At 40.7% G+C, this 26,355-nt stretch overlaps 2 protein-coding genes and 1 long non-coding RNA gene across 5 annotated transcripts in view; 1 reads left to right on the forward strand and 2 right to left on the reverse strand.

Annotated features, from left to right (window-relative positions):
• Nucleotides 1–440, forward strand: part of LOC120442619 — a 31,025-nt gene extending 30,585 nt beyond the window's left edge. Inside the window, exons 4-5 of the long non-coding RNA XR_005614825.1 lie at nt 308–327; nt 425–440. This is a non-coding gene — a long non-coding RNA (uncharacterized LOC120442619). The remainder of the gene's footprint in view (nt 1–307; nt 328–424) is intronic.
• Nucleotides 1–17,371, reverse strand: part of gabbr1a (gamma-aminobutyric acid (GABA) B receptor, 1a) — a 127,440-nt gene extending 110,069 nt beyond the window's left edge. The window contains exons 1-5 of one of the 3 annotated variants that reach the window (XM_039619465.1): nt 16,561–17,371; nt 16,172–16,224; nt 14,165–14,251; nt 13,836–13,900; nt 7,083–7,221 (exon numbers count right to left, since the gene is read on the reverse strand). In XM_039619465.1, coding sequence (XP_039475399.1) covers nt 7,083–7,221; nt 13,836–13,900; nt 14,165–14,243 — 283 coding nt within the window. In that variant the 5' untranslated portion in view covers nt 14,244–14,251; nt 16,172–16,224; nt 16,561–17,371. Of the gene's footprint in view, nt 1–7,082; nt 7,222–13,835; nt 13,901–14,164; nt 14,252–14,459; nt 14,486–16,171; nt 16,225–16,560 lie in introns of those variants that run through there. The other 2 variants (XM_031754295.2, XM_039619466.1) reach the window with 2 other exon arrangements.
• A 59-nt stretch (nt 17,372–17,430) lies between these two features.
• On the reverse strand, nt 17,431–25,656 carry sh3bp5la (SH3-binding domain protein 5-like, a). The gene is made up of 6 exons (XM_031754289.2): nt 24,966–25,656; nt 24,506–24,568; nt 23,750–23,878; nt 21,791–21,955; nt 19,530–19,703; nt 17,431–19,312 (listed from the first exon to the last, which is right to left on the reverse strand). The coding sequence occupies exons 1-6, from the start codon at nt 25,185–25,187 to the stop codon at nt 18,767–18,769; spliced, it is 1,299 nt and encodes a 432-aa protein (XP_031610149.1). The 5' UTR covers nt 25,188–25,656; the 3' UTR covers nt 17,431–18,766.
• Between the last annotated feature and the right edge of the window lie 699 nt (nt 25,657–26,355).

A 26,355-nucleotide genomic window follows, 5' to 3' on the forward strand; every position in this document is an offset into this window, starting at 1 on the left:
AATGCAGACTCACATCAGCAACATCCATTATGAGCTTATCAAGCAAACCAGCACAAGTGCAGATTCTCTGAGCAATGTGGTTGTTTTTCCTCTGAAGTCTCCTTCACCTCCTGATGTTTTCCATCAAGGTGAAACAACAACATCAACAACAACAAAAATGTGATTAGGGAAAAGCATTGGAGTTTGTTTTTTTTTACTATTTGACCACAGCCTGTTGTTTCCATCCCATTTGAAGCTTTGTGTTTTTCACCCACTTGCTGTTCACTTTTTTCCTTTTCCTGGGTTTTCACCTGCTCGTTGGCTTTAGGCACCAAACATGGCCAGACTGTAAGTAACCACTTTTATTTCAACCTGTCACTGGTGACATAAAATACTGTGAAGAAGACTTGAGTGACTGCTCATTTTTTCATATTATGTTTCCAAGGAACGAGACTCCCCCCAAAGTGGTGTTGAGCAATAATTTTCCGGCTCTCTGAAGGTCTTTCAAGTTTTTCTTTGGTAAATGGAAGACCGGCTGTCAAGAAGCCACAGTTAAGGAAGGGAAATAGAGAAAAGGCTCAGGTATGCCAAATTACACAAGAACAGGACTGAAAATCAGAGGTAACAGATCTTTTATGGTCATTAATCCAAACTTGAAGTTTTTGGTTCAAATTATCATCAGTGTGTCTTTAAAACACAGTGGAAGCTCTGTCTTGGTTTGGGGCTGATTAGCAACAGGTTCACTGTTTAGTGCAACAATGATCCCAAACACACAATCATTGCAGTACAAGTTCACCTGGATAGAAAAATAAACCACAATGGCTCACTATCAGGCATGGATCGGCCTCCCCAGAGCCTAAACGTCAACACTATTGAAGTACTCAGCAGAGAACTGAACAAAAAGCAGCCAACATCCAAAGAAGAGCTTTGAAGAGCCTTTATGAAGCCTGGAGAATTGCATGTCTTTCCTTAAGTTGCTGAAATCATTTTCCATTCTTGTAGCAAAATATAAAGAAATCATGGTTGGCTTAAGACTTTTGCATGTATTGGCTTTTGCATTGCATGCATTCCATTGAAAGTATTCATGGATTTTCAGTATTGTGGGTGGCCGACAAACTAGAAATGAACATTTCTTGAGCAGTAAAAGTATTTGTAGAGCTTCAAAACATCCTGCAACTCAGTTACATTCAGAAGAGTTTTCCTTTACCAAAAGGTTTCATTTAGTATTCTTTGTAATGAGAAAAAGGAGCAGGGAATGCTTTGGGAATAGGAGAGTTTGCAGCTGGATGAGTGTTTCACCTCAGCCTTTTGTGAGCAGATTAGAATTTTGCTCTGTTGCTTTGTCAGTCAGTTTAATCTACCATTGTAACGTGAGGGCCGAGTCGGACGGTGCAGGAGTCCAAATGTAACAACTCATTTTGTTCCAGTGCTTGAAACTACATCTCATGGCCTTCAGAAGCAACCAGGTTAGTGAAGGAAAGAGTGACTGTTGGCCTTAGTCTCCTCACGCTAACATTTAACATATAGTTTATCAGAACGTCGCCTTGTTGAATGAGGAAGTATAAAATCTGCACAAGTCTACGTTAGTAGGAAGGCATGGGGTCAATGGCAAAAATCAGAGGATAACAGTTCCTGCCTTAGTATTATAACGAGTGGTGCAGAAGTGTACATTATACTATTATTAGATTTAGGATCACATTTTTATTAGCACCTCATCTTACTGAACTCATGTTTATATTAGAGTTTAAAAGAAGTATCAGTTTAAACTAACTTGACATGCTTGTCTTTGGAAGGCCCGAGCAGACAGGTGACAGTGCTAACCAACCCAGTGACAGACTGGGGACCTGTCCAGGATGTACCCCACCAGCCTCAGCCCCCCTGCGCAACCCTGAACTGGATAAACAGAACAGAATGGATGGATGGATTTTAAATGACCTGCAAGCTTTGTGTCATTAACGGTTCTTTAAAACTAGAAAATATAAAATATGATTGTAATCAGTATTTTTAATACTAATATTTTATTATTATGTGACAATTTTAAAATAGCGGGCAAAAACTTACAGCAGTGTCTTGGATTCACGGAGCGGTTTCAGCTCACTGTTTAACCGTTTGGCTACAGCTTTACTGGTTTGGCCCTCTCACTGCTCTCCTATTGTGCCCGGCCAAATCGAGCTGCTATTTTCGGATGAAACACCTCCAAAAATTCATTGAACACGATCTGCTCTGCGCCAGTCAGTTTATGGAGGGAGGGAAAGGTTACATGTAATAGAGTTGTATAATTAAAATATGTAAAGATGTCAAAACATCACAATATCAGTGATTACAAATGGGTTACATCTTTATTTCTTTCAGAAAAAAGGTTTTATGTAAACTATAACATTCATTCTTTTGCTTTTCACCATGCTGGAGTCTCTTCCTTTGGCATGTTTTCCACAGTCCTGGTCAGTAAAACCAGTGGGGACTAATGTGAGTGAAACATCACCAAGGGTAGAATGGCTTACAAGGAACTAGGACAAGAACTCCTTTCAGTGCCTGAAATTCATTAAAAGACCTAACATGACTGTAGAATATAAATATAAATAATAATATTGGAAATATTCTCACTCAGATACTTGAGGAAACAGATGGTACACGACTCTCCTGCTTTAATAACCAGTTAAAAACATGTTTGCAAAGAAATGAAAAGTAACCACATGTAAAATAAAAGTAACACTGCAATAACCTGTTAGTACAGTTGTTATTGTGTGCACCAGTTTATGGTTTAAATGTGTTTATTTATGTAAAGGAAAACACAAGAACCAGACACAGGGCAACAATTCACCCTAGACTCCAGCTGGATAATTACTCTCACCTTCTCCATCCCTGCTGAGTCAGCACACACGGCATGATTAACTCTTCAGTCTCTTTTGTTTGTTTAGCTTGTTACAGATGTGAGAGTCGGGGTTGATGACTGTGTCTGATATCAGGCGCCTTTTGGGTCTTTTGTTTGAGAAACTAACTTGCTTAATGTGCTTTTTTTTTTTTTTTGCATTTCTAAGACCTTTGAGTTTAATACCTCAGATGTGTTTCAGCAGGATTTCTGCCCACATGAAACATTATCCTAAGACTAGTTAGCAAACTAGCAACAGCACTTTGAAACTTGCGTTGGGGAAAGTGTCTCACAGCTGAGATAAAATGTCCTAATACTGGAGCTCTGCTCTTTGCTTGTAAACCTGGCTGCATGTGCACAGCGTCAGTGCAGAGGAGGGGACCGAGGCGCTGCTGCCGACTGAGATCACAGTGCTGTGTGTTTGCATGAGTTTTACAGATTAACGACAAAAGTTTCGGTGGTGGTATGAACTCTATGTCAATATTTCAGAAAAAAAGGACAAAGACAAAAATAAAAGAAATAAAACACTCCTCTGTTAGAGCCATTGTTGCCTTTCTGAGTAATTCCTCTGCTTCTTCCACTTGTTAGACGGGACATGTCCCCTGCATCCAACCTGAAATCTAAACCCATGGCAAGAAGTTACATGTTAGATTGTCCTCTCAAGTAATCGGTTAATTTATTATTTCACCATATTTACCACATTTCCCTCTTCTTTTTGTTGCTGAAAATATTTTTATAAACCCAGATGAACTTTTACTCTTTCTCTGCATGTTAATTCAGCTGAATTTTATTTTATTTGCACTCATGTTTACAGTCAGTTTTATTTACAGTGATGTGTCCTGTGAAAACCTAAGTACGCTCAGTGTTTCGGTGGCTTTCAGAACCATCTTTAACAGGAGCAACTTAAAATGTTATCATATCAATATCATTATTGGATCATTATCACACTTTGTGGCTCGCTCTTCTAAACAGTTCATGGAGGTTTGGAGACACATTTATGCACAGCTCTCTTAACATCTCGCCGCAGCTTTTCAGCCAGTTTGAGGTCTTTGAGAGCTTTAATATTTAACAAGGAGCTTGACAATGAAGGTAAAGATTCTGCAGTATTACACAGAAGATCCTCCATGAGCAATCACAGAGGAAGAACTGCCCACTATTAATAGCAAAGCCATAAAGTTTTCCAACTCAGTAGGTATTACTGTAATGTAATATGTTGCATTACTTTTGAAAAATAATGTTACCTAATGCTATGGTAATTTAACAGTGGCATATATATATAAAAGTAACCTCCACCGAGTGCCAAACAAAGTGCACAACAGGAGTTGGTAGACACCAAAAATAAGGCTAAAAGCAGGTTAAGACTGCACAAACAGCTCCCCGTGAATCCCGGATGTTCGAGTAAGCGAATCTTTGCTGTCATAACATCTGAGGTTTTATTTCATTGTAGTTTTGGCTTTAATTTAGGATTGTTGATTAAGCAGACAGGACACTTAAAAACTGAATATTATACACAAGATTTGTCTGGATTTGGTTCACTCAGCATCATTTTCAGCCACAGCAGGAAACTGTCAGCAGAAAAGCTCTTATGAACTCCCAGTACACTCCCTGTACTCAGCACCAAGTGCCAAACAGACAGAGTTAGCAACACAGACAGCAGTATTTCATCGACCAAGTATTTCTCTCCGGAGTTGGAGGAGAAACTGAGCTAAAACAGTAAATATTGCACTTATATTTGCCAGGCAGACACAAACAAAACTCCGAATGAGCACAAATGATGCTCTATATGTGTAAATACCCAAGTCTATCATGTCAAACATTAAAAAAAAGCTTTTAAACTAAATCATATAACTGTACTGTGATAAAACACATAATAGGTTGGAATTAGCTCAACTTACTATCTGCGGTTTTCAATCATCCTGAACGTTGCAAAGCCAGTGAGATGGAAGCAACCATTTGGGATTACTCTACATCGTGTAATTCATATAAAAATAGATTAAAATGCCCTCTAATCAGGGGTAGGCGGCACACCTCCTCCGGTTGCTCCTCTTGAATGGATAAACCACACTCCTTTTATAACACAGAAGCTACTAATCCACAGGCTTCATTCACTAGAGTTTACACTGTGTGTCTTGATTTTGGTGCAATGTTTCGCTGATTTTGTCAGGAGTAGAAATAAATTGCCGCGCTGCGTTCTTTCTTCACACCTGCATGTATCAGCGTATAGTTGGAGAAGGAAGGATGACCCATTGATAGCCAGACGGAGGGAGAGCGAAAGAAACCTCTGATGCAGAAAAACCAAAACACTGCAGTTCCTCTGACTCCAAAAGCCGGTCACCATAGACTCATGTGTTAAATTAATACTACTACGTACTAATAAACATCATGAGGGCACAGCAGTTTCCTCCTTTCGTAATCCCTTATGATGGTCAAACTCCGCCTCCAAACTCCGGCTTAAAGTTGGGGGCGTGGCCACCGTGATGGGTGTCCTATCATTGAACTGGACTGCTCCACTGTGTTTGTGCTGTTGGTGCCGTTTGGAGCCTTTTAATGGAATTATGTGACAGTGTGGCCGTGGTGTGAGACAGGCCGCCCAAGAAAACAGTGCTCCGGTTTTTGATGAGTGAAATTGTATTACTTCATTATTCTGTAGAGACGTGTCTCAGTATCTGCACACTCCATCAGTGTTAGCTGACAACTTATCACTCGGCCCTGTCGTCTAAATATGATCACTTCTGGCTCAGACTGGCAGCAACCTAACACTGAGGCGACATCACATCACTATGTCCGTGAGCTAACGGCTTAAATGAATATGGCTTCCGACCACCGTGATCCTCCGCCACATTAAAGCCTGTTTTGGGAGATTCTGGAGGGAAAATTCCTCCATTTGAATTCATAACTCTGTGGCAGGTGGAGATGAATTGCTTTCTGGTGCTGCTCTGTACTTTACGCGGCCTGCAAATCACCGAGCGCCTCCACACCCTCTCCCCACCCCTCTCATTATGCAGAGGATGGAGTTAGGCTCAGAGCTTTGGGTGAAGTTCCACTTTGACCAAACGACCTCTAAACGCTCAAGAAAACATGATTTTTAGACAAGTTGAGAATAAATGGGGCCTTTTGGAGCTTTTGCCCATTTCTGTGTTAATGCATTTTTTGACAAACATTTTCTGGAAATTTTCTTCATGTTTTTGATAGAAAGGATCAAGAGATACGGTTGCATTATTAGATTCTGTTACTGGTTCTGATGTTGGTGAAATATATTTCTGAGAGTATTAGATACATCGCAGCACCTAAGCCACTTTACAGGAGCTGCCATTTTAATTTCAGGCATGAAGCGAGCAGCAGCGGAGAATCTGTAGCAGCAGACAGCATCATTTTCAACCCCCACAACTGGCTGCTTCTTCTACACACGTCGAGGCTTCTGTTGAAATGTAACCATCTTTCTAATGTCTCGTCATCACTTTAAAAAGTTGCTTTAAAAAGAGGAAGTCCTGTGGTAAATCCTTGATGTACCATTCATCGTGCATTAGCAGATTGCTAGTGTTTTTGGGGGCTAAATCAGCTTCAGTGTAACAGACACTAAAGGACATAAGTGTTTTTCTTTTTTCCATTCAGACGTATTTTTTAGATTATTTGTCAAAACTTAAATAAAATTCATACTTTTAGTGAAAATAACTAGTTTACCCATTTAGCTACATACACTCCTACTCATTCAGGACTATCTCATGAGCTCCCCTGATGAAATACAGCCCCGTGGTATTAACAGGAAGTGGAATGGTTCTCCTGGACAGGCTCTGGTTTAACTTAAACAGTGATGGCATGTCAGTGCTGAGCTTAGAAGTTTGACTTCACCCTAAGGGGGAAGTGGAGTTTTAAAATGATGCTAACAAATGCTGGCAGCCACACAAATAAAAAGGTGTGGTTTCATTTCATTAAGTCAGACTGCATCAGTTCACTTTACTTTGGAATTTCACAGCGGTTTTGGAGATGGCGACAGTGAATGCTGCACAGTATCTGACACAGTAAACAGGGAGGGTGGTGAAGCACTGTCAAAACAACTGGGATTTCATTTCAGCGTAAGTGTGGTTTTAATTTGATGCTGATTAAGCAGACGTGACACTTAAGAAAGAGCTGATTATTGTGCACAGGATCTGTCTGCAGGGGGGAAAAGGAAAGATGAAAGAAGGACGAGGAACGGGACGAAAATAGAATGGGAATGAGCCCAAAGAGGACTTACAACATCTGCTGGCCTGCATCATGTCGGTCCATGTGCCGTTGGGTAAGCACTTCCTGACCTTCGGTCCCACGATCACTCGGTTTCCTCTGCAGATGTACTCTATCTCATAATCCACAGGCAGGATCTGCACACTGCGGATCTGTGAAGAGAACAGGGGCAGAGAGATCAGGGGAAGGAAAGTGTGATTGATGGTCTCTCATACAAGTTTTTCTCCTTCACTTAAGAAGCCTCTTCATTCTGTGTCACAGTGCCATATGGCCACGACAGTAAAGCTCGACAAGGGAAAACATTTTAGTGCGATACTGTCTGAACTGATGTGCTGTCACTCTCTGAATTACATCTTCTCTACCTGTGAGGGGACGGAAATATATGCGAGGGAAAAAGGTTTATGTTTCATTTTAAATGGCTTTGGTCATAGCTGCATACATACATTTGAACAACGAACAATAAGGAAATTTGACACTAAGGAACCGTTTTCATGTTGATCTGCTGAGGAAGAAAAGCTGTACTGCTTACAGTTAACGGTTTACAGTGCATGTGCAACAATTTTAACCCAGGAAAGCCTGAACGATGGAATAACTGCTAGAAAATTCAAATTTTCCAAAGTGGAATGTTTAATGAAGCTTCTGACAAATGAAATAAAAGATTAAATTAAATATCAATTTGTATAAATGAGATTTAATTAGATCATTTTTGCTACATTTATTACTCAGTTTATAAGGGAGTTAGGGTTTAAAAAAAAAATCACAATGATGAAGAGCTCATGGATCAAATATGACACTCTTGGCATTAAAGGATTAACTATGTAACGACAGACATTTTTATGAAAGTTTTGTATATTCATTACTTGTTCATTCTAAAATGAGGAGGTAAAAGTAGATGTCATTTGGGGATTTACTGCAACAGAAGACCATATTATTTCATATCCAGGACGTTGTCGCATTTACAAACTTCACAGGTCTGCCATTAGTTAGATATCAGTCAGTACCAATTTGAAATGTGGCCACCTTAATCCAAAAAGCTTCTAATATCAAAGATTTGCCCCCTACCCATTTGCAAAGATGATAAATATATCGTCTAAATTAGGAAGAAATGTGTGTCTAAAGTAAATCTTTTCTATGTGATGTAATAGTGTGGCTGTATTTCTATAATCCTCAAGCAGAATAAAATATTTTTTGGATTTTTTCCCCCCAACCTTAAAGAGGGACAGTTTACACCAAAAATCAAATTGACATATTTTTCCTCTGGCCCGTAAAGCTATTTATCTATCCAGACTGTTTTCTTGCTAGTTTCCCTATTTTTGGAACATCAGCTGTAGAAATGTCTGCCTCCTTTTGAATATAATGGAACTAAATGGCACTCACCTTATGGTGTTTACATAATGTATTGCACAAATTCTACAGCAGTGGTGTCTCTTTGCAGATCTCATGACCCAGTTAATCAAAAAAAATAAATAAATCACTGTTCAGAAGGAAGCATCAACCCTGACAGAGGCTCGTGACAAGCACGCAGCTAGCTGTGATGTTAGCTAGCTAGTACTTTTGCACTTGCATATTTTTTTTAGTAACCAGATCACGACTCCTGGAAAGAGTCATTGCTTTTAAATTCTTCTGTCACTTTTTTATGGTTTCGCTCTCTATAAACAAAAACGTGATGTTCAAACCATCCCAGACAAGCCCCCAGTTATGTTTCAACCTAGCTCATAATCTGCAAGAGAAAGTGAATAGTGACACCACAGTTTTTAGAAACCCTGATCTTAATTTTTTTAAATTGCCAGATAATCTAAGCTAAAAGCAGGAACAGCAGGATGAGATCTAGCGTCCCTCTGAGCCAACTTCAGACAACTCAGCAACTAAGCTGAAGCAGTACCAGGGCATGATAGGAAGTCTGGAGCAGTTTGACTTGTTTCTTTTTCTAAAATATGAATGTTTAATATGAAACTCATAAAATTGATGCAGCAAAGGCTGACCTATGAAACATATATTTTTTAAGCAAAACTTCAAGATTTTCCACAGAGCCACTAAATTCTAAATGACTTGATAAGTCAGTGGTTCTCCAACTTGTTCTGGCATACCCTCACTTAAAGAAGAGAAAAAGAAACTTTAATAATACCACACACACTATTTTTTTCATAAACATTAAAAATAAAATGGGATCAAAGTTGAATTTTCAGAGAAATCAAGCTCGGGATGATAACACAGGCAAACACTCATTATATTTCCCGTACAAAAATACTTTGTATTCAGCTTATTTTCATTCTGTTTTTTCTCTCATTGTCAGCAGCTGACCTGCGGTGGCTCCATGCCCCACAGCTTGAGAAACACTGTGATACAGTAAGTTCTCTAAAACTGCACCATTAGCTTAAAGTTGTAATAACCAGATAATATTGGTGGAGCTTTCTTTTTCCAAATGGACAGAGTTCCCTTTAAAGCTATATAAAGCAACAGTTTATGTGCAGCCACTAAACTCTCAATATCTATTCAACAGATCTTCAGCCGTAAAAATCCATAATTTGTCCCACTAATGTCAGACTCAACGTGTTTGTGAAGTGATGTGTATCTGTTTAGGAAAATGAAGTCTGGGGCATTTTAAGATTTTGCTTTAGATTCTGTAGTCTGCTTATGCTGTTAAGTGCTTTGAGTGGTCAGTGAGACCGACCGCTAATTTGATGTAATTGACAGCTTCAGCTGACTGACTATCGACTGAATGGAACTGCAAATAAATCAGAGCTGGAAGTCAGAATAGTCTGAGAACTTTGTGAACAAGTTAATTTGAGAATGAGGCAAAGTAGAATTTTCTAATTGATACCACAGGTGTATCTACTTGACCTCAAGGTCAAGGTCAAAAGTGTTCTGAAAACCTTTAACTCGAGAAAGATGTCAGAATTCTTTTGTGATGAGGAAAAGGTCAAAAATCACACAGCTGATACACTTTTATTTTATGACCACCCAGCAAAAACGGCATCAAAAGGCTATTTCACTTACAAACAATCAAAAACCACAATGGTCATAAAGTAATAATACCAGTCGTAGGAGATGCCTGCGTTCTCAGTGGTTTATGTTTATTATAATTTTAGCATGTGTTATTCCTGGTTCTTGCTTAGCCATGTGCTTTTTGAATTGAATGCTGAATAAAGTTACTAAGGCTCATGTGCACCCCACTAAGATCGACTGGGACCTGGGAATTATGTGTTCTCGAACTTGTACTTCCAGAGGCTTTGTGCCACCTAACAATTTCTGCTGGCTGGAGGTTGAGGGGTAGCAGCCTCCTGGCAGCGGTAGCCACCAGTGTTTTTAAATTATACCATTACTACTCATCATAGACAGGGTGCCTTACTCAAGCCAAGCTGTAAAAGTGGTGTAAACGAACACCAATCACAACAGGATCATTCTTTATATCAAGCAACAAGGCAATCTTACTTTAGTTAATAAAGTGAATTTGTCTTAATGGCAGCGGGTCATTGCTGCATTTTTCTCTCAAGCATCATTATTATTTCTGCTATTAATGACACTATAAACGTGGCTCATGCTGAGAAATCCAGCTTTAAAAATCGTGACGCCTCCCACCAGCAAAAGTTTAACCCTCTATTTTTTTACACTCCTCCCAGCTCACTCTAACCTGCTCAGCTCCTCTGACTTACACTGCACTACAAACTCCATTCAACCTTTAAAATATTCACAATACTTTGAACTTCCAGTGTTCTATATTGTCTTTTATGTTTCTGAAGGAATTAAGTAAAAAGTGACTTATTTTTGAGTATGAAATAGACTTTTTCCTGAGCCGCTCTCAGTGTCACAGTACTGCCAAACACTCCTTTCATTTTATCTCTGTATAAGCACATGCTCAGCTACTTCTGCTGCAACTGAGCCGATTCATTGTTTCTTATTTGGTGTCAACTCGGTCGCCTCGGTACCGTCCAGAGTCCAAAAGTAAAGAATTTGATCGAATCGCTCAACATCCAGCTCCTGTTCTGATCCCTCTCTGTTATCAGAGGCGCTTGGTGTATCCGTGTGTGCGCTTTGCCCTTAAATCATTTTTTAACACACTGCCATGTTCCCATTCACTGCCCACGTCAGTGACTGTAGTGACTGTTTAAAAGCCACCGAGGGACTGCTCTTCAGAAACTGTAGTGACGCATGCTTTCAATCAAACTGCCAAGTTTCCATCATCAACGCGCAAAGAGTCATCACCGTTTCCGAGATGTTTAAAACAATTTTCAGGCTTGTGTGCCACCCTGCGTTCTGAGTCAGATATAATACACGAAAAGTGGTGTTGTTGTACAACTGTTTAAACATCACTTTATGTAGCAGTAAAACACGTATTCCAGCGTTTAGTAAAGGGTCAAAAAGTTTGAGCATTAAAAACTATTTCATGTATCTAACATCAAGTCATTATTATGCAGAATAATAAATTACCGGATCACAATTATTGATGCATTGATGTGTATTGGGCACTCTAAGATAACAGTGCTCCAGCCGACATCATCAAAATCAAGGCCTGTGGGACGAATCCATCCCCATGCACACTTCAATCCAGCTGGCATATCACTTTAAGCGCTTGATAAAATTTTGGCCTGCCAGGTTGTAGCTGTAGTTTGCACAGTGCTGCGGCACCCTGTACACAGCTCGAGTAAACAGAGGCTTCAGAAAGTCACTTAACTGGAACGAGGCATGCAGCTACAGCACAAAATACCTCTGAGAGCCCAATCTCAGAGTTTTTGGAACTGTTAAGTTTCATTTTTATGTGAAGCCAATTTCATGGTAGCATGTTGGGCCGTATGTTAGAGCTAAACTAGATCATTAAGGATCTTTTGCTTTTTAAATTTTTACATTAAATTTCATGAGAAACTATTACAATGTCATGTTCAAGGTTGTGAAACATGCTCTGTGGGACTGTTGGCCATATGGGAGCTGTGGAAGTTTTGGATGCAATTTTTATATCTTAAGCAGAAACTTGTTGGGTTGAAAAATGAAGCCGGTGTCAAACTCTGCACTTCCGCTAATAGCCATGTGCAAAACTCCACATAGACGCCCACATTATGTCCAACTTTACTGCAAAAATAAACATGTTTACAGCCTACTGACAAAAGCAGTGTCACCCTCTATGGATAGTTTCCCCCTTTAGGACTGGTGTGCAGTGGGTGCTCCCACTGACAGGTGTCTGCTGGACCTGCAGCTCATTCAAGAAGTTTGTCCCTCAGTGCTGCGGAGTGAAACTCTGGAATTGTATTAGTTTTTCACTTACCATTAAATTAGCAGGTATGCATGTCTTTGCATTGCACTCATGCAGTTTATGAATACAGCTAACCAAGCTTACTAGCATTAGGCGATAACTTAGCACTCCAATCTGTTATCCAAATATTTTCCATTTCTGCCTCAAAAACTTAATTAATTAAAAAAAATATGATACTGCCCAAAATGCTAATGTTGAGGTTTCAAAATGCTGAGTTCATCTTTTATATACAGTCTATGGTCAAACTCAAACAGGAGGTTTTCATTTGTAAATAACTCCACGTCACTCATGCTAAAGGAAATGAGAACCTGCTACGTTTTTTGGGGGGGGGGGTTTCTGTAAAATTTTGGCTCAGTGATTAACGGGACTGACTTGGACACTTCTTACTGACAACACAGACATTTGTCCCTTATTGATTGCTGTTGCAATGTCACACCTCAGTTCGCTGCCATTATCAGTTACAAAAGCTCGCAAGTGGTCTTGGCAAAACTGTCCCGTCCTCAGAGCGCAGCTCATTGTTTGTATGTTTGGTACAGCATGTGTGACTGTAAAGCTGGAGTGCCAGACGACAGGTTTGAGATGTTCTCTGCTGGTTATGAGCTATAAACTTCTTTTTCCTCCAGTAAACACAGGCTTTCGTGGTGTCTTCAAACAACAGCTGCAGCCTGCCAGGTCTCACATGTGTTCTCTAGTTAGTCAGTGTGTTGTGTAAAATCATTCAGCCGTTAGCTAAAGTCTCTCTCTTCATAAAGTTTTAATCACCAGTGAATTTTGTCATCTTTAAAGAAGCTACGGAGGACTGAAAATGCCAAAAAAAAATAAGCATTCAAAACAATTTTTAAAAGGATGTTTTAGGTAAAACCTATAGACGGTACATGATTTACAACCCAACAATCAACATTAAATAATTTACAGCATGTAATGTAAAATGATATTTCTAATTTAATTCACTTTCGTATTCTTGTTTCTCTGTTTGTAAATTTATTATTATTTATTTTTCTGTTTATTTTCCAAAAGCAATAAAATATTGTTACATTATTTTATTATTGTTATAAAATAAAGAAAATTAAATTTGAAATACATAATTTTCACAAATTTTTAAAGCAGTTATGTCTGTTCTTTTTTTAAATATTACTTTTGGTGGCCTAACATGATATTTACACATTTATGGAGTATTTTATATTTTATCAATTTATTTAATTATTAATGTTTCCTTTCCCCAACACCCTCAAACCTCAAACATTTTTTAACCAAATCAATACAAGTCATTGCAAAAAACATCCATCAATAAGACAAATTAATTGCACCACATTTTAGAATTTATTAAATGCCTGTTTTTATATTTTTGGATGCACATATTGGTAAATTATTATATGAGATGTTTTTACATTTATTTATTTTTTAGCAGGCACAAATCTACTTCTGTGTCACTTATTTTGAAATCTTCAAACTGGGAGCAGTCTCATGTGATTGATTTGACTGATGAGCTTCAATACTCTGCAGTAACCAGATTCTCTGTACCTGTTCTTGTGTTAGGCCTCTATAGCGGATCCCACCATCCCTGGGAGGCCGGATGATGGCACAGCCTGGGGGAAAGGGGAAAAAAAGGAGGAGGAGGAGGCAGAATGAAGGACGATAAGCGCATAGAAAGAAAGCTCTATGTCTCCAGATAATGCAGATATATTACAGCAACATGATATATTATCAGTTTAACTGACGCCTTCCTCGCTGCACAAATTGCAGCGTTTCACTCGGGTCACTTAGCAATCTCTGCGGAGTTACTTCTGTCCATTACTGCATATTGTAAACAGACACACACACACACACACCGATTCCTGCACACAAATTACCTCCAGCTGATGAATTATGTATGGGCACAACGAGAGATGGAAGAGCACAGAGAAGAATCAGAAACAATAGCCGTGCCATTTCTGGATCTGAAAGAGAAGGAGGAGAGAGAGAGAGGTTTTAAAACGGGGAAGTGTGGCAGGGAAATCAAGAGTTTTGGAAGAAGACGGAAGAGACAAAAAAGAAATGGGTTACTGAGAAAATATCCTTACAGTATTAATGCCGCACACTCTGTTCTCAGATGCAGTCACTTTCGCTTCACTGCATCAACCTTTTGGCAAAAAAAGCTTTTTCAACCTGGCGGATAAGCTGCACGATGAGTCCACTTTTCCCTCTCTGCTTCTGTTTGTATTCACCGTGCAGACGGCTCAGGTTCATTTCAAAAGCCCTGTAGACAAGATTTCAGCTCAGGCTTTGATGGCTGACGCTGATATTTTTTTGCAAAGTGGATCCCCATTTCACACCAAAGCAAACTCAGACTTTTCTTCTCTTCCAGAGTGGAAAAATATCCAGAATAGCTAGTAAAGTGTGGCTGCAAAAGCTTTCTTTTGCGAGATGAGTGCTGCTATTTGGTGTGTTGACAGACTTTTAAGGAACAATGATTCAGCTGAGCAATTCACTAGCAGCTCCACTGAAAGCACCACGACCGTCGACAGTTTGATCACAGATTTGGGTCCATAATGTCAGCAGCAGTTCATGCAGCTCTCAAGCAGAGATAAAGAGTGGGCTACAGAGGTCTGCACACATGCCCTGATTTTTTTTCACTTGAGGCAATTCATCAACTTGGCAGCTCCCTTAGGATCCCAAAAGGGGTTCATACAACTTGATGTTCCCATATGCTGCAATTCTACACCTGTAACCAGACATGTGAAATCTCTTTACACAAAGTGTGAATTTACTGGTCATAATGCACATCACAAAATGTCTTAGGTTAACTGAATTTAATGTGTACACAGACTCCATGACAACAGACAAAAAAAAGTGTGGTTTTCTTACCAGAAAACAGTGAAAAAGACCCAGGAGTCCCAAAGCCCCTGGAGTGTTGGCAGGCAGGGGAACACACACACACACACACCCAGAAACAGACACACATACAGTATCGATGATAAACACCCTATATATAGCTGTTCATTTGCAGTTTTGAATTATAAATGCTGCTTTATGTGGTTGCCTCACATGAACAAACAAAACTCATCCAAACACTCTCACGCTTAACATGACAGTACAGAGATAGATCAAGTGTGTGTGTGTGTGTGGGGGGATGGGATGGGTGGAGGGGGATAACAAAGTAAAGCACCACAGTGAGGGAGACAGATGGCAGCGAGGCTTGCTTGTGGAAGGCAGACAAACTCTGCTGGAAACTTCATTAGCATTAACCAGTGTATTTTTAGAGTTCACTGACAAGAAGCATGCAGGAGGTAGACACCACCACTAGAGCGTGCATATTATAGGTGTGTGTTTGTGTGTGTGTGCTCTGGTCCCGTGTGGGAAGCAGGGAGAGAAAGAAGGACAGCTCAGCAGGAGTCATTAATATCAGCGATCACACACCCAGCCGGATAAAAGCAAACTGTGTGAGTGAGCAGCCTAACGGCACAAAGCCAGCCGACTCCATCAGCTGAGGCTGTCCTGGCACTGAGCAGACAGAGGGGAAAGAAGGGGGGCCTGTCGACTGGCCTCGAGCTGGAAAAGCAATTAAGGCTTCAGCACCACGGACAGCGCCTCCAAAACACAACTGCTACATGAAACATCTCACACACCTCAATGCCATCCACTTCCAATGTCACTGCTGCACACACACTGCCTACACTTCCTTGTGTGAGTCTGCTGCCGGAAGCTTCCCTGGATAAGGACTGATCCGGCCCATTTCAGCACCACAGTGATGTTGAGAATAGCCCACAGTGGGCTATTTTCAGGCGGTTCCACATGCACACACACTCAGATGCTGCATTCTGTGCATGGCTGAGCATGAACTACAGAGACGTGAGGGTCACAGTAAGGGTGCCACCAACCGTATGCTGCCGGTAGTTGCTCGTCGGGTGTTGACTAGGGAATCCGTGATGGCCTGTAGAGGAAGGCCGACCATATTAACAAGCCCTCCTATGAAAGGATGTCCAAATATCATGTCATCAGCCTAAAGCGGCTGCGTCTTGCATAAACAGGAGCCAGAGCTCGCATTCTGTCTCTAAAAGGCTTTAAAATGTAAATGCAAACAGGCTGGTTCAAAACAAATCAGGCCCATCGAAAAAATGAACGCCTCTTGCATTCAAATGTGACAGCTGTCTAGATTCTGTGCACGGGAAATGGAGCGTCTCCTGAATCAGTGTGCTCTAACATCGCGACCCACAGCACTAATAGCATGTAGCGCCCTGAAGCAAAGCTGTAGCATGTGTGTACTTACTATTAGTTTCGATGCGCTCAGTGAAGATAAGAGTAAGTCCTCCGGGTGGGACCCGCCAGGGGAAAAGCCCGGTGTCAGATTATTTGGTAGAAATATGCATCTTTGCAACGATTTTTATGGCTCTGTTAATATGGCTATACAGTAAATGTGCAAGCTGCTCCGTGCGTAAACAGAATCTTACAAAAACGAGACGGCTCTCATTCGGATTGTTTCCGTGTACTGCAGTTACGCATGGCCAAGAGAAGAGATGACAAAAAATCCATAGAGAAAAAAAGCCCCATACATCCACTATATACAAACGCAACCCCACCATAAACGACGAAACAGCGATTCACCACACTCCCCTCCTTTTTTTCCTCTCTCCACCTCTACGATCTTGAGCTAATTCACGACGTCATGATGGAGACGCACCGTGCGTAACAGCCCCCCTCACGCATTTATCGGATCTTTTTTTCTTTCCCTCCTTTCCAAGATGAAACATGCCGACGTCTAAAGCCCCACAACAGCAAAAACATAGCACAATCTTAAGAAGCGGCTTTGGATTTATGATAAGCTTGCAGATTCAGTCCACGTGGATAATTATATCGACGGCAGGAAGACAAGAGGAGGTGCAGATATGGCGCTGTGGTATTAACGCGGTCTACATTGTTAAGCCTTTCTCTAAAGCTCTTTGGAGCTTAAGTCAACGAGGCAGCAATCAGTCATCCCCACAACACTGGTCATCTATTAAATCAGCCTCTCCCCGTTCTTCCATCTTCTCGCGATCCTGCTTCATATTTATATGTCTGCTGAATAATTGAAGGAAGGCGAGGGAAGAAATTCACAAATTCCCATCCCACTGAATTCGGCATGAAAGAACAGAAGGCCAGGCAGCAGGATCTGCTTTTATTGATTACAGGTGTGACAATCCAATCCGACTAACTCACAAATGCGATTCAGAGGGTGAAAAGTAACTGTTAAGACAGCGGTGAAAAGTGAGGTTTTTCGGATAAACTGACAATAATGAGACTTTAAATATGTCTGTGATATTCAGAACATCTGTACAGCAAAGATTCAACATCTGTACATGTCAGTATTTTCCAGCTTTGTAATAATTACACAAATTTACAAGTCTTTCTTTTCTGACTTCATTGTTTTGCTTCTTTGACAAAGTACAATCATAAAAGAACCAAAAAAAATCATCATCAGAACTCTTTCAATTCTTGTCAAAAATCAGTCAGGTTGTTAAAAATATTTTAAAATCATAAAAAGGGCACTCACTTCATATTTAAATGGCTCCAAACTGAGATTACAACAAACTACGACTCAAGCTAAATTTGTTTGTGTCAAGGCACACCTCAAATTACAACAAGGGCAAAAAATATACACAAATGTAAACAATATCCAAATCATCTGGATCATGACACTCCAGTGTTACGACACCAAGTTAAATAAAACAAATAAGGCTGATTGTGTCAGTGTTTGTTTCAGCAAGCAGCGCTCAAAAAACGAAATGATGGAGTGCATGCTGCCTTAAGACTCATTTCAGGGATTTTAAAAAACGCATTCTCTCGTGCTAAAACTTCCAAAAAAAAGCACAACTTGCAGCATGTTACAGGAAATAAATACATGGAACAAGAATTCAAACATGCTTTCACTCTGCACCGACAAAGAAACGTTTTTTACATTCTTCCCTTCTCGATAAGGAGGTGGGGATCTCAGGGGCCCTGTGACCTTCTACCTTGAAGCAATCGCTGATGAGACTCGACTCGACTGGGGAGGAAACAACAGAGGAGGACGAGGGAGAATGTTTTTACCAGTCTCACCAAGTTAGATCAACGATTAGCCTGGGAAAGCAAAAAATGATGCCTTTTTAAATATGTCTGTTCAAACAAGACTTTTCATCTTTCTTAGCTGCTCCTTCATGCTCAAGGAACAAATTCTAGAATCCCAGAATCCTTCAGAGGAGTAAATATACTGAATACTTGTCCTGCAGGGATGTAAGCTCTGTAGATCCTGTAGTGTTCTAACTAGGCTACACTGTTTACTGTGTTCAGCTTTAGAATAATGTGCGTGTGCTTATTTACACCCATTGCTGCAACTTTCCTTCTTTTTCACTTATTTCCCTGTCTCTTGTTTGGTACCTTTTTAATGAGGGAAGTTTATCCTAATGTGGATTGCTGTTTTTATTTTTGCATTGTTTACAGCAGCTGTTTCTATGACAGCCTCACAAACTGAAGCTTCGGTGGTGCTGCTTATAGAACTGTTGCTGTCGCTCTTTGGCGCTCGTTTCCACCAGCTTGTCTCTCTTATTGGTCACTCCGGTTTTTTCTTTCTCCCCTTCATCCCCGGTGATGCTCCCCACATCGCTGAGATCCCCGAGGTGCTCGACGGAGTCGTATTTCTCGAGGTCAGAAGCGATGGTCTGCAGGCTGAAGACTGAAAGGGAATCCGAGCCGGCTCGCTCCCTCTCCTTCTCATGCTCCTTCTCCTTGTATCTCTCCACCAGGTCGATAGATGCGTCCACTCCATCCCTTCCAATGGCGCCGCCACAGGCCCCGCCTTCAGCCTGAACCTTGATGTCAGATTCTGCTCCGACAGGGGGGCTCCGCCCGGCACAGATAGAGGGGCGTCCTCCCCCCTCACCCGGATCCCGCCCTCTCTGAGCATGGATCTGCTCGCTGATTTGCTCCAAGTTCCGCAGGGCGATGGAATAGCGGGTCTTCACTTTGGCTACTTGCTGCTCCAGCTGCAGCACTTTGGCCTTGTGCTCCTGGAGTCACACAAAGTAACTTTCATCATCAATTTCAACATTGATTTCATGCCAGTAGGAAAATGGCCTCCCAGTAACCTCCAGTAAATCCATAAAATACTGAATATATTATAGAACTTTTGCCAAATCAGCAGCTAAAGCTTTCTAAGTGCGGGAAACACTAAACAGAAGGGCATCAAAAACAGAGGTCTCACTGGGCTCTTTGTGTTTGTGTTACCTCCAGTATGTGGTTGAACTGGGCCTTGAGCTCAAAGTAAGGTTTGGACTTGATGATGACTCTCTTGAGGGACTTCTGCAGCATCTGCACCCGCGCCTCGGCCTCCTGACAGGCGTGTGTGACACGCATGTGCTCCCTCTCACTGCGCAGTCGCTCTTCTTCCGCTTCGTTCACCTGCGAGAGACACAGGAGACGCACGGAACTGACATAGTAACAGGAAAAGGAATTTCTCTTAATGCAAATATGACTGGTTTTATCATAAACTTTGCCTTGATCTACATTCCCAACCATTTAGCTCACTGCTTATTCATTAGTTCTTATTTTCTTAAAAAAGTAAAGAACTGAAAAGGCTTCTTGTTTAATTTTAAATGTCTATCCACCGAGTTTCAGGCACACTCTTTATTGTTGTCTTTTCTAAATTTCTGGAAACACTTTAATAGCACAATAAAGCACAATTCGAGACTTTGTACTTTCTGTGTCTGTGCTGCCAAATGAAATGACACTTGATTATTTGTTTAAAGGCCCTCACACAAACTCAAAGTAGTCAAATACGTATTACACCAAAGCGTCAGGAAGTTATGGATTTTTAAGATATTCCTTTAGACACAAGCTACCAACCATCAAGACCACCTTCAAAGCCTGAAAGACCTGGTAGACTTGAGAAATGGAGAAGAAAAATTAAGAACAAGACAAACTCTGGGCCTTGACATCGGTTACCTACAGGTACTCGGCTGATATCTGTCCACTTAGATTCCCTAATTAGACCAACATCAATCATTCACCTCTCTTTGAACATCAGCAGCAATGGGCCTCCACTAAGCAGCTATTCTGACTCTGACACATTATGGTAGGTGTTTAGTGCCAGAGATGTAAGAAAAATAAATGTCACTCATTCTGCCACAGCAAAGATGATGGTAGATGAAATTTTTATCTTATTTTACTCGTGATCCCATAAATGCAGGTTTTTTATATCCAAAGTTTGAGGTTCAGTGTTTTTAAATATTCAGCTATATAATCAGATTTCAAATATTTGTTGACACAGTAGGGTGCCACATTTCAGGTCTGTCTACTAGTGTAGTTCTCCGACATAAGCCAAAGCATTTGGTCAAACAAAGGTTAACCTATGAGGATGAAGATGTAAGTGAATGAAAGTGCCCTAAATGGCGGTTCCTCCAGGGGCCACTTAAGCTTGACTCTAAAAGTGAGTCAGTGACTATAAGCTCCCGTGTTAACATGCACAGCTTTACAGTATCAAAGGGCATGGTGTAGCTGATTTGTGTCTGCTAAGCCTCATTTCAGCTAACTAGAATCACTGAACTGACCCTTTTCACTGTGTTGCACTGTTGCGTCTTCTTAAGGAACTATATGTTGTTCTGTGCAGTACAGCCAATCCAAGGAGTTTGTACTTTGGTTTTGCTGAATGAAAATCAAAACCGGTGGCTGATGCTGTCGTGACTTCGTCCATCTTTTTATTTTGATATAGATTTTTTGAGTAAAGTTATGTTTGCAGGACTACGGCAGCCAGCGTAACAGCCATTATACTAGCTTTCTATTGGCTACCAAGACACTGAGTGATAACATAATGTGTTTTTAAACAGCTAAAGGCATTCACAGTTTTCCCTAAAGTTGGAGGGATTTTCAGAACACTAATTTTTCTATCTCTAAAATCTGCAGATGACTGAAACTACTGCAGCAACGTCAAACTAGTCCAGCTATCAATATAATATCTAGAAGCCAGATCACACTTAGATCTAAACTGTGCTGTAACTGAAAGGAAGAAACAAGTCAAGCATTTACAGAGTTCTTATACATTCTGTGACACTCAAGGCCAAGAAAATCATGTCATCCAGGCTGCATGTTACAGCTGAGAGGGCACTGAAGTTCACCAGCTGTCTGGCTCTGTATTTTTTTTGAGTCTGGCAATTGTAACCCAGCAACAGTGAGTTTGTGAGTATATCCAAGGCTGCCAAGAATCACTACCACTTATCTGCACACTTATTTTTCCACAAACAATGCAGACAGCAGAGCAGCGAGGTCACAGAGAAAAATAATGGTGTGCATGTGTGCACGCAAAAAAACACAGGAGAGCAAAAACCTAACAAGAATAATTAGACAAAATGCCGACTCTACCCAGATAAACTCACAGAAATGACCCATTACTGAACTCTGCAATGCTTGGTAAAACTATAGCAACCTCGTTGAGGCAACAAATAAAAATTAAAGCCACGCATCTTAAAACCGCTCCTGCTCTTCTCTGTTACCTTGGCGGTAGCGTGGTTGAGCATCTCCTGCCAGGTGGGATCCAGGGTGTTCTTGCCATCAGCCAGCAGGCCCTGCTCGGCCACATAGACCATCTCCCTGGCAGCTGTGTGCATAGAAACGGCTCTCTCGTAGCTCAAAGCTGCCTTCTGAGTCTCCTGCTGTGCCTATGGAGAGCAGACAAACCTTTAACAAACTACAGCAGTGGAATACGACAAGGACACAACACCCCTGTTCTGTTCAATCCAATTACAGTCATCTCTCTGCTGAAATGAGTTTGCATATCATAGTTTTTATGTTCAAAACGCTTCTAGGCAAATGCAATTACAGGAAAACAATACTGCCTTTCAGTCTGAATGTGTTAGGTAACTTTTAATGCATGAGATGTTGTTTATTGCCAACGTGTGAACATATTGTAACATAACTTGAAAAAATGAAACCTTCCCTGCATATCTCAAACATGTGATTTCTATGTGAAGGACTGGGGTCAAATTTTCAGCAAAAATCAAAAGAATGTGACGCTTGTTGTAATTCCCAGGTGCTTTGTCTCAGCGCCTTTCTTCTGCTCCCAGCATCAACAAAATCTTAGAAATGGAATTCACTAATCATTAACGTCAATGAAAGACCTGCTTGTCAAAGGTTGTTGGGTTTTCGGGATCAAATCTGAAACTTTTCTCGCTCTCTCTTCTGGCTAATGTTAGATAATGCTAGTGTGCCTGCTAACACAGACAAATGACGGCTATCTCATTTATCAAAATACTGTCTTAGGTGGACCAGGTTGGCTAGTTCATCTAAGAGATAAGATAAGATAGATCTTTATTGTTACGGTTACAAGAACAATGAAAAACTGTTTGGCATCTCTCCATTAGCAGTATGTAGATTTTTACATTAAAATTACTTTACAATAAATGATAAAACATGTATATATACACAGTTGTATACAAGTTATATATGCTGTAAGGTGCAATATAAGGAGCAAGTGATCAGCGAAATTTAAACCTCCAGTGCTGATTTGGTAACTTGGGCGATCATTTTTCAAATTACTTCATCAGGTAACAACTTCAAACTGTTATCGATGTTAAAGTCTCTGCAGGTCTGGGTGTAACAGGGTCCACTTGTGCCCAGGTAAAGTAAATTTCAATTTTAGATACTGGCCAATCGCCAGTGAGGATGCAGTTTTACAGTCAGTTCCACCCATCTGTCACATCCAGTTAGAAAAGAAAACAAGGTGTCAATGACAAACACGCACAGCTCAAAGTTTCGTAATCATCACAGAGGCCACTCCTGTGTCTGCTAACATCAGATCACACAGTATTGAGGTTAGCCAGCAGTAGATAATTTAATGGCACACAGCAAATATTTAATAAGTGACATTTATATTCCACAGCCAACACGTGGGTGGTTAGCCAGCTAGCTGTAACGTAGCTACACAGTATGTAGATCACATTGCAAGCTTCATCACATCCAAGTCAGCGTTGTGTCATTATATACACAGTCATACAGGCATACAGTAAACACACCAGTGTTTCAGTAGATATGCTTGCTGGTGTCATGAATGATGGTTTTCTGAGTTAGCGCAGATTTACACCTCAGATTTGTAGATTTACTTGGTTTGCAAAATCGCCCAAAACTAGAGCTTGTAAAGGAACAGAACAAGCATTCAAATTGTGTTTAGACCTAGATGCAGTTTACACTGGGGATCAGTGTGTTTCTCAAAAAAAAAAAACAACAATTTTTTTTAAAAAGGAAAAACACATTTGCACTGAGATTTCCCTTCCTACTCAGAACTTTTGCACATTCACAAACTGCAGCTGCAACACTCGATGTTTGTTTTCCCTCGCCTCGAGCAGAGCACCTGATTCTCACTCCTGAATCCAGATGCTGCAGTAAAAAACGTGCATGTGTGTAACACATACTCTTCCATTTGGCACAGAAACAGATGTAAACCTTGTTGTGTATACCTCTTTGGCAAGGCGCCGAGCTTCATAATATGGTCTCGCTTTTTCAATGCAGCTGCCGAGCTGAGAGCTCTGAGCGTTCAGCTTTCGGGCAGACTCTGTGAGGATCTTCCGGTATCCCGATCTGGCATCCTGGATGATCAATGCATGAAAATGACAGGATTACATTTACCTGTAAAGCAGCAACTAATTCAATTTCACACAGGAAGTGGGCAGCCAATTCAGTGAGTGTCAAATAGCACCACTACATCTTCCATTTTAAGAGCTCACACTTTTCCAGAGTCTGTGCTTTACACATATTGAAAAACAAAATTATCATATTCATTAGCACCTTCGGGGTAGACTAATAAAATATTTAGACACAAACACATTGAGAAGCAATTCCCAGGGTGGCAATAAATGTTTTTTCACATCTATAATGAGTTTGTTTTGTCAACATCAAAGCAATTTTATTTAATCTGACACGAAAAGCAGGGCAAGTCTTATTAAATTGACATACATTTCAAGTAGACTTGCAACTGATTATTTTCACCACCAATTAACCTATCACTTACTATTCTGGGAGGTTGGAAAACATTAGAAAACTGACCAAATTCCAAACATTTAATAAACACAGGAGGACAGAAGAGAAGCCATTTAAAAAAAAAAAAAAAAAAAAAACAACGATCATTGACTTTAATAGGAGATTATTTGGTAGTTATATTTTATAATGATTGTAATAACTGAATAGTTTTCTATCTATTATTTATTTGCACTTACATCCAACTGCAGTTCTAGCTTGTTGATTTCAGCACTGGCTTCATTGAGATGCTCCAGCTCCTCCTGTGGAAAAACACAATATATGTGTCTCACGTATTTATATTGAGAAAGTATTAGTAGTGCTATTTGACTGTAATGACGGTGGTTAATAGGCTGGGAGTGTAAGGTGACACACGTCAGAGGTATGTTACACTGGCGACAGGATAATCACTTCAGATCTGACAGGGATTTGCACAGATTACCGTATTATGAAGACATTGTCTCTTAAATAAATAATGAACATGTGCTCATTTGAATACATTGATACCTTTCTGTCACACTAAATCGAAAGTAATCCCGGATGTACACACCCAGGCGTAGGTAACAGTAATTTAAAAGCGGCTGATTAATGTAATAATAGACTTGAAGGATGTTTAACGGTCACCAATAGATTAAACAAAAAGTCCGAATTTTGAGGTACCTGGATTCTGGGGTCCAACTCTTCTTCATACGGACTGTGTAATTGCTCTCCGGGGCTTTTCTGTTTGTCACTCTCTCCTTCCTCGCAGGTGTCTCTGAGCGCCATTTCTTGAGTCTTTCCATCGTATTCCGCAGCTTTGACCTCCTCAATACACTCCCTCCATTCCCCTACGTCCGATTCCCCGGAGCCGGCGGGGCTCTCTCGCAGGTCGCCTGGCTCCATTCCAGGCAACACTTTTGGGTTAGCACCAGCGTTAGCTAAGGAGTCTTCAACGGCAGGCGGGGTTTGCTGACCTAAAAACACGGTGCTATGAACAACGACCGAAGGTTATTAAGTAGAGGTAAATTAGAAAATTATTCCAGCGGTCAGGAGTGGTGTTGAATTTGCTATCTGCCATATTAAATCACACTGAAACCCACTAAAGCTAGTCTAGCCTGCACCTAGCATGCTAACAGGCTAGCGCCTTAATGAGAGCGTGACGGCTGCTTTTCTGAACAAACCGCTGCCAGGAGATGATAAGTAAAAGGGGGGGCTATCAAAATGTACCCCCCGACACACGCCTCTTTCCCTCCATCCTTTACCGGCTCTTCAGTACTTTAGCTAGGCTAGCTAGCTAGCGGTTTCGGCCTCACATCATCATTACAAATGAGGTAAACAGGCGAATAGAAGCGCTACGCACTTCAAGATTTGAGCCAGGGTGGCCACCGTAGTTGCACTACAGCAGTGAATGCTGTTAACTTTATGGAGGCTATCTGAAGGTTTGCGACAGCCAGGTGATCTAAGGGCTCTGCAATTGAATTCAAATATTTTTTGCCATTCAAAAAAACAAGGTATCAAATGCGCTTATTACAGCAAATTGTCTTGTGCAAATAAATTAGATTACACGTCGGCACAAGATGATGACTGTTTGTACAAGATATGACTCTGTTAATACAAGATAACAAGGCAAAACAATAAAAAAGATAATTACTGGTCTGTGCTAAGAACATTTCTGTACAAGACAGTAAGTTGGTCATGCAAGACAAGGACTTGCGTGCACACAATAATGACTTGTGAATATAAAATAACTTCTAGGTACGGTACTGTGTGAAAGAGCCAGTCCTCAACTCTATTTTTTTGCTGTGAAATGGGAAATAATTGCAGTAATTTATTGAACATGTGCGAACATAAATAGAAATACAGTGTATACAGCAAAACCGAGTTTGTACAGTTGTAATGAGCTTGAAAGTCAGAATTTGGTATGACCACCTTTATTCTTTTAACTCTCAGACCAACTTTTCTCGTCCAGTTTGAAAAGGTCCCCAACACCACTGGCTGAAATGCAGCCCCAAGCCACGACAGTGTTTCACTGCTGTACCGTTCTCCTGATCTCTTCTTTACATATTGACGG

This window comes from Oreochromis aureus, linkage group 11 (genome assembly GCF_013358895.1).
Source record: "Oreochromis aureus strain Israel breed Guangdong linkage group 11, ZZ_aureus, whole genome shotgun sequence".
NCBI lineage: Eukaryota > Metazoa > Chordata > Actinopteri > Cichliformes > Cichlidae > Oreochromis > Oreochromis aureus.

Excerpts from the sequence above, each read along its gene's own strand:
- sh3bp5la (XM_031754289.2), bottom strand. The coding sequence starts at position 25,187 with ATGGAGCCAGGCGACCTGCGAGAGAGCCCCGCCGGCTCCGGGGAATCG. Across the intron at positions 24,569-24,965 it reads AGTTGGACCCCAGAATCCAG|GAGGAGCTGGAGCATCTCAA; the intron begins GTACCTCAAAAT and ends GTTTTTCCACAG. Across the intron at positions 19,704-21,790 it reads TCAACCACGCTACCGCCAAG|GTGAACGAAGCGGAAGAAGA; the intron begins GTAACAGAGAAG and ends TGTCTCTCGCAG.